General features: G+C 39.9%; 1 protein-coding gene across 2 annotated transcripts in view; it reads left to right on the top strand.

Annotated features, from left to right (window-relative positions):
* The window catches only part of pcp4b (Purkinje cell protein 4b), a 37,797-nt gene extending 25,550 nt beyond the window's left edge, over positions 1 to 12,247 (top strand). For both annotated transcript variants that reach the window (XM_061783007.1, XM_061783005.1), the window contains exons 2-3: positions 137 to 188; positions 11,672 to 12,247. In XM_061783007.1, the coding sequence (XP_061638991.1) occupies positions 137 to 188; positions 11,672 to 11,802 (183 nt within the window). In that variant the 3' untranslated portion in view covers positions 11,803 to 12,247. The remainder of the gene's footprint in view (positions 1 to 136; positions 189 to 11,671) is intronic.
* The last annotated feature ends 1,530 nt before the right edge of the window (positions 12,248 to 13,777 follow it).

Below are 13,777 nucleotides of genomic sequence, written 5' to 3'. Positions count from 1 at the left end.
AAGAACATTCATAGACTAGGTTCAATCAGAAGAAGACACAACATCTTATTTGAATGTGCATGGCTTTATTACAGCTTTGTGTACATTGTGGGGTGAAAAATATTGCTAATCAAATTACTGCTCTATCTCTCTGCAGAGACAAGGATCCGGGCCTGCAGCTGGCAACAACAAAACCTCCGGAGGACAAGGTAAGCTACGTTCTAATTACAGGTGTCAAAAACAAGGCACACACTCTTAGTAGCATCTTACAGTAAAGTGTGTTCTGACAACATCACTAGGCACACTTACGTTGATGAGGTTACTTTATGCAACAGTTGGTTTAGGTGAAGGCGGCTCGGTGGCCGACTGTTTAGAGCGTCTGCTTCACAGTTCTGAGGACCTGGGTTCAATCCCCGGCCCCACCTGTGTTGAGTTTGCATGCTCTCCTCGTGCCTGCGTGGGTTTTCTCCGGGCATTCCGGTTTCCTCCCACATCCCCAAAACATGCGTGGTAGGTTAATTGATGACTCGAAATTTCCCGTAGGTGTGAATGTGAGTGCGAATGGTTGTTTGTTTATATGTGCCCTGCGATTGGCTGGCAACCAGTTCGGGTGCACCCCGCCTCCTGCCCGATAAAAGCTGGGATAGGCTCTAGCACTCCCGCGACCCTTGTGAGGAGAAGCGGCTCAGAAAATGGATGGATGGATGGTTTAGGTGATGAGAGTCTTGAGTATGTGTTTGGTGGGTATGCAGAAGTGAGAAATGCCCTCATTGTGGTTGTTGTGGCAAGTTGTACAGGAATGCTCTTGGTGGATTTTGGCAGCATTGTTATACTAAACAATAAAACCACTACAGATTTAAGATGGCCACTCAAGATTGTTTAAGTCAGGTTCTATATGCTAATGCAGGGGTGGGCAAACGTCTGTGCTCAAGGGCCACACAAATGAACAGATGGGCTCCGTAGATAAGGTAAGAATATTAATAAAAATATATACATATTAAATACATCCATATTATAATAGTGCATTTTACAGTTAATACAAGAAAAAACACAAATCAATCAAAATAAATATCTCCCAAAATGGTTATTTAAAAATATGTAAAATAGTTGACTTTAATAATAAAAGAATAATTCATGTTAACTTTTATTAGAGTACTTATAATAAATGTGTGTATAATTAATTAACTAATTTACATGTAAACATGTGTATTTTACTTATATATTTTAACAGTGTGATTTACTATAAATCAATTAACACATTATTTAATGCGATAAATGAATTTATACCGCCTCTCGCCCAGAGTCAGCTGGAATAGGCTCCAGCACGCCTGTGACCCTGGAAAATACGGAAAATGGATGGATGGATGGATTATAATTAACTAATTCTTATGAAAAAAACCCAGCAACTTAATAATGCTTCAAATATTACAGGATTTACAATGTAAATGTTCTGTGGGCCAGATTAAAGAATGGTCCGTATCATTCATTCATTTTCTGTACCAGCCCACCCTGGTCATGGTCATGGGGGGGAAAGGAGTTTACCGCAGCTGACCTATGCCTGGATCAGACTACAAGACAAATGTGGTCTTTTACAATGGCACTATGTCAGACTACTGCCATAAAATCTTGTCGTAGCTTGGTAAGCCACTGGCAACACTACACGACATTTCTTATATCCCGTCTTTTACGATTACTGGGCTTTATCTTGTCAAATCAAACACTGTCTGTGAGACGGGACCACAAAACATGTCACTGGTCGACGCGACTGGATAAACCTGTTACCACGGCGACACTAACAACAATGGATTGCGCCAATGTATTGTATTGTATTGTGTTGGGGGGGGGAGAAAAAGAACCAAAAGAAGAAGTGGAGTGGGCTGCCCATTAAAGAAGAGCTTGAGATATGTTCACGTACTTTTAATACAATACGACTCGCAAGCAGGCAACATAATGTTATGGAGCCTTGCAAGCTCGTGCTAGCACTAACGTTTGTACGTAAACATTCCGGCATGCTGTCAAATCATGCTCTAAAGCTTCGGTAAACATTGGTTTGTGCGCATGAATATATGTTGCCAACGGCATGCACAGGTGATGCGCCGGTCACAATACGGAGTCCTATTGGTCAATGTCAAGGTGCGCTGTCGGAGAGTTGTGGCTGAGCAACCTTTTCACGAGTTTACCATCTTAACAAGTGGGTGAATTGAAACAATGGCCCTCAATGGGAACGCATGTCTAGTTTTTATGTTGGCACAGGCCACGGATGTACGTGCTGGCTTCCCATACGCGACCAGTTTAAAAGCGAAATGAAGAGAATGGACGGCGCTGTTACCATCGTATATTCACTGGAGGATTTATTCATTTTGGATAACATTGACAAAGAACTGTGCACTCTTATAGTCATCCCGACTGCTGGTGAGGCTAATGGAGGAGCTAGCTAGCATAGCCCCACTCCTGCTGCAGCTGTTTGTAAGTAAATACTGTATTTCACTATCCCGTCACCAATCACCCTCTGCTTTATTTATTATTATTATAATATAAATATGATATATTATTACCAAAATCAGCTGCTAAACTTGCTAAACTTAAAAAAAAAAAAAAAAAACAACAACAACAAGATTCCGCGGTCTTGACGTCACATATCATGGTTTAAAAAATTAAGTGTTTGTGCCTGCGTCCACGAGTGTAAAGCTTTTTTCCATTTCACTCTTTTCATAAGAAACACCTAGTCACGTGGAAAGGTTTTAAAAACGTATGACGCTAGTAAATCTAATTTCCCTCACGGTTTGAATAAAGTATACATCCAGCCATCCATCCACAACTTCTGCAAAAGAAAAGCTGATCAAATCTGAAAAACACACTCAGAAAACCTTCGCTGAGTCATTTAGCAAACATGTACTATATAAAAACAAGTAAACGTTGGCAAGACATAAACAACGCCATCAACTACATTTCTAAAATGGGGATATTAACAATATAGAGCCCAAAGGGGGTTTGTCTGGCAATGATTTAATGACGCGAACAGGATGAGTAGGAGGAAGGATAAGTCCACCAGAGTTTATAGGACATGATGGCTCATGTATTCATGATGAGCTTTTAAAGGCACACGTCCAATGATTGACAGTTACACGGGCCGAAGGACAGCTGCCATGACACAGACACACACACGCACACAAAGGGACCAGAGGGCTTGCCATCAGATCTGATTACAAACTGACCACAGCAGAGTGTCACATCATTGTCGACATGGCAGCAACATAACAGTGCACAAATTTGAAAAAGAGCTCATCTGTCACTTCCTGGTATTTCGGTGTCCCCTGAAGTCATTATTGTGTGAGCGAGAGCAGGAGTGCTGTGCCATCCATCACCAAGCTACTGTGAGTACTGTTAGTTATTTAAAATGACACATTGCTCAGCAAAGTAAATTCAGCAGAACTTTCCCATGTTCTGCTGCTGCCTCATACAGAAGCTAATTTTACTTTGAAGTAACCTTTGTTGGTATATGCAGCTTTCTCATAAATCACTTTGAGCAATAATGGTCTGACTCAGTCGGGTAAATAATGCAAACACCAGGAGACAAAGCTGGGATGACCCTCAGCTTTAAATCCTCTGATGAGAATATCCACGATTGGAAAGAGACTTATTGTATTTGATCAAGCCTGGGGGCGGGGGGGAGGACTTTTCCATTCACGCTTGCTGTTAATCTCTCTGTCAATACACCTAAGCAGAAGCAAAGCAAACCAAGACATTGACTGCTAATATCTTTTGTAATTTAGCATGCTGCAAATTACAGCAGTGATTTGGAATGTGCTATTCCATTTGTACAAGACAGATAATCACTTTATGCAAAGAGGGGGAAACAATCTGTATTGCAGAGCTATTTGGAGTGTGTTTAAAATGTGATTTGGACATAAAATGCATAAATTTTCTATATGTGTTCTCATAAGGGTTGCTGGTGAGCTGAAGTCTATCCCAGCTGACTTTGGCCAGGGTGCACGCTGGACTAGTTGCCAGTCAATCACATATAAAAACAAATATTCCCACTCCCATTTACAGCTTCGGACAATTTAGTCTTCAATGAACCTAACATACATCTTTTAGAATGTGGGACGAAGCCAGAGTAGCCATAGAAAACCCACATACACACAGGCAGAACATGCAAACTCCAAGCAGGAAGAGATTTGAACCCACAACCTCAGAACTGTGAGGCAGACATAATAACCACTACCACACTATGCTGCCCAATCAAAGACACAAATTGGAGAACCAAATTCATCTTAACGCTCACTACCTTTGTATTCAGCGAATGAAAAAAGAAGAAAAGGAAAGTTATCCAGTATCCAATATGCATGGGACTCTTGTGTGACCTTGACAGTTGACTTGACAAAGACTGCTTTGCCTAAGTGTCTGGGACTGTTTCTTATTATTGAGATGCTGGTGAGCGAGATGTTTTTCAAGGGGGAAGATGAGGAGAAAGGTATTATCACTAACTGTGGCTCTCGCTCACACTGCACCCCATTTCACAGCAGCGTTGATCTTTTTAGACAATCTTTCTCAGATTCAAGGACAGTAGCAAATATAAATGTCTCCATATTCATTGGAACAGGACACAAAGTGAGAGGAGACAATCATAGCGGATGCACCTCAGTCACACAGCAAGGCTGTTTGCCTTATTACTGGGAATCGCCAGGATGGCAAAGATTACTTTGCAAAAGAGAATATTGAGCCAGTGGAATTCAACCGCCACAACTTTGCTGCATCATCGCTACGTCAAGACACACTATTTATATCCAACTGCTGTAAGGTAGTCTGAGGATGTGCAGCACTATTGTGGTGGTATTTGATCACGCATTGCCTTGAATTCATCAATAGAGTGGTGGGGGGGATATTCCTTACATCTTATTTGAGCAATAGTAATCAAATGTACTAATACAGGGGAAAAAAATACTTTATTATCATAACGTAATAAAAGTATGCATCTAACGTTCCATCATTATTAATTACGAACTATGGTGTGATGGCCTCTCACCTGCTACTAAATACATGACAATTAGTTTATAACGTGCAACGTTGTCAATTTTCGGGAAAATTGGAAACTTACTGACCTTGTCCATCGGCCATTTGCCGAATAATTATTTCATTAAATCTAATTGTTTTCCATCAACACCGAAAACAAAATTTTAATCTCACATGCAAAGACCTCTGGCTACACATAACATATTTGCCTTATATTACACGTATCGTGCAACCTGAAATCTAATTGGTTTTCCTCTTAGGAAATCATAGGAACACACACAAAAAAAAGTGGTTCACAACTGCCGCCATCATTTTAAAAAATTTATCTGTTGGTAATACTAAAAATGTAACGAAGGAGTAAGGAAAGTCATTATTAATTGCTATAAATGATTATTAATTTGTGATACAATTAAGTAGAGAATGTTCCTCTTGCATTCGTTCTTGTCGATATTGTTATTATGTGTGCATTAGCTACTCGTCGGGCTAAGGTTGGTATTTGTGAATTTATTTAAAAAAAACTCTTGACAGTGGCTTGTGTTTCAAAAAGTGACATTCTGTTCTTTGTATCCTCAAGCAATTTGGTGACTCGCCGAATATCTGACTTGAGAATACTGAGTAAGGTTTCTTTTTCTGCAGAGAAGAGCCCAATTGACTTTGTGTGAGTCATTGGTGCCACATTAAAATCATGTAGACAGTAAAGCTATCTGTATCAGTGATGTACAGGCGAATAACTGCACTACACAGACCTGTAAAAAATAAATAAATAAATAGAAAATCCGTGATGGACTGAATTCTCCACGAACCACAATATAGCAAGAGATTTGCCACAACAACATGAAACAATTCTCTTAAATAAGGATATAGATGGGGAATATGTCATTACTCCGAATCTGTTGTGTCATCATCGTTAATGCTCCCTGGATCATCTTCCTCCATGTCCCTGTTTTGTTTTTGTTTTGTTTTCCTGGACCCCAAGATCTCAATCAATCGAGATCTCAACACGGTTGATGTTACCTCTCTTTATGTACATCTTTTTCACATTGCGTCATCATCCGCAGACGTTGACAAAAGCAACAAGCCTGTTTTGACAAAGGAGCAGAACAAACAAATGTGTTTTCAAATGTAGGGAGTAAAAGTAAAAAAAGTGGCCAGAAAACTAAATACTCAAGTACAGATACCTGACAAATCTACTTAAGTATAGTATGTCTTTGTACTTCCCACTACTGATTGTCGTATGATATACAGTATAATCCCTGCTACTTCATGTGGGAGATGGAAGATCTTTTTCATGTCAGTGTTGCGCCTTTACTGTATTGGCAAGTCTGCTAGAGTAAGCGCTCCTCTTCCACGGTTTTGAATACGGTTTTTGCCCAGGAATGATTCAACTTACCTCACCTTTAGAGATCAAAGTTAGCCTTTTTATAAATAGATTGCGGTGGGCTCTCAGTGATGATGACCCAATTTCGGCATGCTTTTTTTTAATTAGCTTTACTGTACTCAGTTGTTGCTGTGCTGAATTCATCTCATGTTCACTCATTTGGAGGCATTCGCTGCAAAAAGGACCCTAAGTCCATCTTGCATCAGCCTCTTTTGAGTCTTTGAACACACCACATTTAGTTCATAGGTTACATGCGCATCCACCCGAAAGCAAAGTAAAAGTCAACACAGTGCGAGCAACCGAGCCAGCAGTAGTAATCAATACAGTTCTTCATGTGTAGTGTGTATTGATTGCTGCAGGTCTCTCTCACACACGCTGGCACTTCAATTCTTTTGGAGGACGTTTGTGTTTTCTCATACTCACTTTCAACTAGAAACACAAATCTCACTGCCTACAATACAAACACACTTGTGCATGCAATATGTTTTTTTTTTTTAATGCAAATATGCATTTCATACATGAGAATACCCAGAAATTCGATTCATTTGGTATTTACCTTTAGAAAAAATAGCAGTTTATTTAACTTATAAACTGAAAGGTCAGCTCTTACATCCTTTTGTCCATCCATCCATCCATTTTCTGAGCCGCTTCTCCTCACTGGGGTCGCGGGCGGGCTGGAGCCTATCCCAGCTATCATCGGGCAGGAGACGGGGGGTACACCCTGAACTGGTTGCCAGCCAATCGCAGGCATCCTTTTGTATGCGTGTTAAAATTTACCACTGGTCTGTATTTCCTAGAATAGCCTTCACCTGCTTTAGCTATAAAACCGCATTGAAAATGTTGACGTTTAAACCGCCATCAGACATGAGCTCAGTTCTGCATGTTTAAATTATTGAATTAAGAGAAGCACAATGTCCATTGAATAAAGCATTAAAAATGTGAGCAGAAACGATTTAATTATTTAGAATCTATTTAATTATGTTATTCATTTATGGTTTTACACAGTACAATACTGTAGTTATATTTTTATCATGAAACATTTTTTGGGGTGTTTTTGCATTTCCATTCATTTGTTTTGGAAAGAAGATTTTACTAATGATTTGAGTTACGAGCATGGTCACAAAACATGAAAATCGTAAGGCGAGTCAAGGTACCACTGTATTTCCATTCTTTCCTATGGGAAAAGTAGTTTCCAAATAAAATAGTTTCCTGTGTATACTGCATTGGATCGTACTGTATTGTAAATATGTGTGTAAATGATCAGCTCTAGTATTGCTATTGGCTCAACATTACAGGAACTATGACTAAATCACATGAAGCAACCCCTTAAACTGAAAATAAATGTCCTCTCATTGTGTAAAACCTTGGATTACATTACTTGAAGCTGAGTTTTGACTTTCCATCTGTCTCGCTTGTGTCAAGGTCTTTAAGTCTGTCTTTTATGCGTCTTGTCCCCCCGTGCTTCCAAAAAACCCTCTCATGGCTCAACTGCTTTTAAAGTGGTGAAATCAATAAGAAGTCCCACATTTCACACCTCCCCAGAGGCACTTTTAACAGACATTCCGAAAGACAGCCAAGCGAGCATGGCCTTATGTCACTTCCATCTACACAACTGTGTCGAAAAATTGGCACCATGCATGGGAGTCATGTCTGAAGTAAATCTTTAAAGTCTCGCATTTTCTGGCACAAAGATCCCGGCGGTTATCACGCAAAACTATAAATAAACGCATCCCCCATCATAGAAGATTCGAGATGAATCCAAATGGCCCTCTGACAGCCGGTATTACACTCTCATTAGGTGAAGACAGGGACACTGATGGTGCCGCCAGACGTAATAGGCTGATTGCCCGTGTTGGGGAGAGAGAGACACATCCTTAGAGTGAGAGCGATCTATCATTGTCACAGAGTGAGAACTTACATCAGGCCTTAATGTTTCGTCAACATCAGAGGTGTAGACTCGAGTCACATGACTTGGACCCGAGTCATGAATTTCATGATTTTAGACTCGACTTGACAATATATTAAAAGACTTGGACTTGAACAGCAATGACTCATGACTTCACTTGGACTTGAACCCATTGACTTGCTACTTTTACCAAAGCACTGAGAAAGTAATACGTCATAGTTTTCTCTTTCTGTGACTATATGTGCAAAGTATTCATTTGCTTATAGAAGATATTTTAAGTGTCAGCTTAAAGCGGAATGTCGTAATGACTTTTCATTAGGACAAGAGCCTCGCACCTTCATTACTAATGTGTGGTTAGCTCTTATCTTTTCACAGGCAGAGGAATTGACCATGAGGTAATTCTTCCACACATCCTTTGGGATTTTTGGGAAGAACTACAGGGGTTCACCTAACTCTTATAAACAATGAACAATTGCAAATGGCTTACTTAGTCCCCAATAAACCTAGTCTAGCAACAACTCTTGTGACGAGACGGTTATGGTGAAAAAAGGAAGGAAATTATGTTTTCAGGATGAAGCGCTGCATATTATCAGTAATATTGTGAAAGTGTGAATATTTATTTTCATTTATATTACTTATAGAGTGCACCCCTAAATTTTCTGCTGGCACCCTAAACAGTTTAAGCACAACAAGCTTTTTTTTTTTTTTTTAACTGAAGGCAGTGTAGTTTTACTTTGTTTTATTACACAGTGCTTAACTGAACTTTATACTTATATGACAGCTAATAAAAAATGAAATCTTACTAAAAACTTTGTCTGGGCATTTAATAAAAGTTTATAATGGTGACACCTTCACTTTTCCATCCCAATTCTGGACCAGTTTCTATTCCAAAAGAGAAGTAAGCACATGTCTGGTGTTGTCACAGTGAAGGGCATGGCTCAATAGTCAGCGCTTCACTCGGGCTCAAAACAGCCATCATTGGTACAGTTAGTGGAAAACTCGATAGCAATTATTGTAGCGTTACAATCCTGTCCTGACACAGTGATTAGCAAGAAAGGAGGAGTCAGGCTCAGCCACGATGGATCATGGGGGGCTTAACTACATTTTCAGGTTCTCTTCACCGCGCTCAGTGGACTTTAGTGGCTTCTACTTTTTGTTGCTCCTTAATAAGTCAGTCAGGATAATGTACCACACATGCAGCATGATCGTGGTCGAATAAATATGGTAGATGCAGGATAATTTCCACGGTTCTGCTTGGTGGAACTTCAAGGTGTCTGACAGATGTTTGAAGCTCAGTGGCAATCACAGTTTAAATGTTGCGTGCCCCAAAGATCCCAGCGTGTTAGCCCCAAAGGTCCCAGTGTCACTGGCATATGCGCTCTGCTCACCCAATAATGGGAATTGATGACGTTTAATTGCTGCTGAAGCTATTGTGGATTACAGTCCTTGATCTGATTCATCTATGTGGACGCCAGATCAATTTTCTGTGTTGGTGTCAAGTACTTACACTATTCAGAAAAGTTTTCTTAGTCAATATTTGTGAGTAAATGTTTGCAAAAAACATAAATTAACATAAATGTAAACTTTAATGGATTCAAATATACATTTGTTGTTATTTTTTGCATTATTAAAGCCATCTTTGAGGTACATCCAGTGCATCTTTTATAATCCATGATAATACAGAAATATATTCTGTGTAGAAACACGTGTGTGTGTGTGTGATTCAGATAATTTATTCATTTTTGCAATATGCCTCTGAGTAGAATATTTTTTTCCTTCTTCTTTTGGACTTTTGGGGGGATTTATTTGGATTATAGTCTTGGTCTCTTGAGCAAGAGTTGTTAGATGATAAAATGCTTTAAATCAATCTTTTCTGTGCCTTTTAACCTGAGAAACAAGTGCCGTTGTGATGAGCAGGTGACATTGAAGCGCAGTGGATATTGGTCTCTATTTAAGTGGACTCTAAGCAAAACCACAAATTACGTTTTTGCAAATGTGTGTGTGTGTTTTTATGAAAGTAATGGAGCTCAAATAGTTTCACATACCCTAGTTCATTTAAAATACATTTCTGTCAACATTTTCATCACACTTGAAGAAATCGTTCATAAGAAATTAATGATTACGTACATTAACGTTGAATGGCTGTGACAGTGCTGTTAAATGATTCATAACTCATTAAGATGCACATACTGTAACACATTCCACCTTCCCTCTTTCCATATGTATATGTAAAATTATTTGTGATGTATGCGATTGGCTGGCGACCAATCATTTAACAGCTGGTGTACCCCGCCTCTCACCCGAAGATAGCTGGGATAGACTCCAGCACGCCCGCGACCCTTGTGAGGATAAAGGGGTACAGACAATGGATGGATGGATGGATGGATGGATTTGCGATGTAGCATTTTTACCATAAATTGATCCCACTAGAAAAATACACATTGGTATACCATCATAAAGAGTGTTAAGGCTGATTTTATTGACAATGTCAGAGAGGTATTGATTTATTCATTTTTATTAATATTAATTAATTAATTTTATTAATTTAACAATATGTTTGCTATTGTGGTTCTAGTTAACTTAATTTTATTTCCAATTAATGTTGTTTTTTCTACTAAGTACCTGACTTATAAGTTCCCAAGTCAGTTTTTTTTAAGGCGAATATGAGAAAACATTAGCCTCCAGTATACGCAAATATTCTACACAATAAATTAAGTGCATTGATTACCCATGGAACTAATGCTTCTTGGATTAGTGTTAAAAATAATACTAACTGGCGAAGGCATTGATTGTGAAGTAAATGAATGTGATATTCAAAATAAATCACTGATAGTGTTGTAGTTTACTTACCTGACTGCCGTGAAGGCAACATGGTAGGGCTGCAGCGATCGAATATTTTTAGAATCGCTGATTCTACCGATTATCACGTCAATTAATCGGTAATCGGATTAAAAACATGATTTTGCGTTCTTAAACAACAAAATGTGCATGTGAGGTCTGAACCTCTGAATACCTGAGTATTAGCGTTGTCCACTTGGGGTCAGCGGCCTCACGTTCCACACTACAACATCTGTGACTTTGAATGTGTGTGGCTTTAAAAGGTGGGGCCTGGCCTGGTGAGCGACGTGGGGGGTCAACAAATGAGCGTGTAGAGTTGGCTGTTGTGAGCGCAGAATAGCTAGCGGCTGGCTCTTACTGGATAACCAGTCTTATTATGTGTTTATGTGATTATTTTGTTACCGCTTGTTCAATAAAGTAATTGAACGTGCACCGGCGGCTGTATCTATTCTTGACCACTTGTGGGGGCATTACCATATGTTCTAACTAGCGGTGGTAGGCTATATTAAATTAGCTCCTCTTGATACCGACATTTCTCTTTTTCTTTTCCACTCCAGATGCTTCCAAGACGGACATCCCGGAAGACTTCGACATCGACATGGAAAACCCAGAGACTGAGAAAGCGGCCGTAGCTATCCAGTCGCAGTTCAGGAAGTTCCAGAAGAAGAAGCGGGATGAGAAGTCTTAGTTGGCGGCCACTGTGACGACACAGTGACCTTTGCATGAGTTATACCTGTTTGAACTCCGCTGGTTGTAATGGGGTTTAGGGGACGGCGAAAGAATGCAATAGCCTGTGGAACATATGTCTGTGAAAGCTCATGACACATCCTATTATTACAGTCAGAATTATTATTAATCAGCTGCTGTATTTAAAAGAAAATATGAGAACCTGTTTTTTTCTTGTAGTATTTGTCTCATAGATCATGGAGTGGTATTTGTCATGGGATATGTTTTTGTTCTAGTCTCTGCCTCTCGTAGTTCCCTAATAAATCAGTATTGTGTTAGTCGATGGAACAAAAAATGTGTTAGAGTGACGACTGTTTTTAGCAAAATTAGTCTGCATCCCATTCAAGCAGATGATTTCACTCTACCCGCATGTACACTGAATGAATAAAGACTGTCTATGGAACATGTGCCCAGAGTGTGTATACTGAACTGAACTAGAAAAGCATTACTGTGCAGGTTTGATTCCCAGCCAGTGCCTCAATACCCAACCGCTGCCGGTGGGGAAACACTGTATCAACGTGAGATTGAAATTAACTCACACATGAGAAGTATTAAATCAATGCAAAAAACAACAACAAAATAGGGGATTAAAACACTTCCCGGCATAAAAACTGCCTAATATGAACTGAACCCGTCACCGGTGTTCTGAATGATATTTTGCAACAATTTTATGCTGTCGTCCAGTCAACAAAGACCGACAGAGAGTACAAAGTTGCCAGCCTGAACTCTTGCATGAACCGTCGCATATAAATAATTTACACAATATAGGTGGAACAGGGGTTAGGGTTTCAAATTAGGGTTTCACAACAGGGTCAGAGTTTCAAAGTAGGGTTTAAAGAGAGTTTTAGGGTTTTAAAACAGGGTTAGGGTTTCACGACAGAGTTAGGGTCTCAAATTATGGTCTCAAGACAGGGTTAAGGTTTGAACGTAGGGATTCAAGACAGGACTAAGGTTCAAAAATTAGGATTTCAAAACAGGGTTAGGTTTTCAAGTTAGGATTTAAAGGGTTTTAAGGTGGCGGAATGGTGGGCGACTGGTTAGAGCGTCTGTCTCACAGTTCTGAGGACCGGGGTTCAAATCCTGGCGCCGCCTGTGTGGAGTTTGCATGTTCTCCCTGTGCCTGTGTGGATTTTCTCCGGGTACTCCGGTTTCCTCCCACATCCCAAAAGCATGCGTGGTAGGTTGATTGAAGACTCTAAATTGCCCGTAGGTGTGAATGTGAGTGGGAATGGTTGCTTGTTTCTATGTGTGCCCTGCAATTGGCTGGCAACCAGTTCAGGGTGTACCCCGCCTCCTGCCCGATGATAGCTGGGATAGGCTCCAGCACGCCCGCGACCCTAGTGAGGAGAAGCGGCTCAGAAAATGGATGGATGGAAGAATCGAAAGGAAAAATATCTATTTACTGAAATGTTACAAATTATTGTTCTTCTTCTTCTTATAATTTTTTTTACTGATAATTCTTGGAAATTAGGGACTGGAAAAAGAAAAAAAAACATGGGAAATTTTGCAGACACTGGCTTTCTATTTAGTGGTTTTGTAAACCTGCTGCATCCTATTAGATAATGTTTTAGTCACACTGACTGCTGTGAAAAAAGGCCAAAATCAAAGCTAATTCTTTTGCAAAGTGCTGTATCTAGCCACAAGAGTTTGGTTGAAATCCAGAGTCTGCTATATAGTAAGTCATGCCTCAGGTCCCATAAAATCGTTGTTTCATGTGTCATGTCAGGAATTATCCCCCAACATATTGCACAATACATCAGCTCTACAAGGTTATATGCCTCAGAGAAATCTGGAGGGTCACCTAGAGTTTAAACTGTTAAAGAAGCTGTCGAGCTTTGCTTTGAATTTAGGATCATGCCGCCACGGAGAGCCGTGGAGAAGTGATCCAACGGTGGGCTTAGCGTGCGAGCCTGCAAAGATTAAACAGCTGAAGTATA

This window comes from Phyllopteryx taeniolatus, chromosome 8, assembly GCF_024500385.1.
Source record: "Phyllopteryx taeniolatus isolate TA_2022b chromosome 8, UOR_Ptae_1.2, whole genome shotgun sequence".
In the NCBI taxonomy this organism is placed as follows: Eukaryota; Metazoa; Chordata; class Actinopteri; order Syngnathiformes; family Syngnathidae; genus Phyllopteryx; species Phyllopteryx taeniolatus.
The sequence above is the reverse complement of the archived record's forward strand: the minus strand, read 5'-3'. Positions and strand labels throughout refer to the sequence as shown.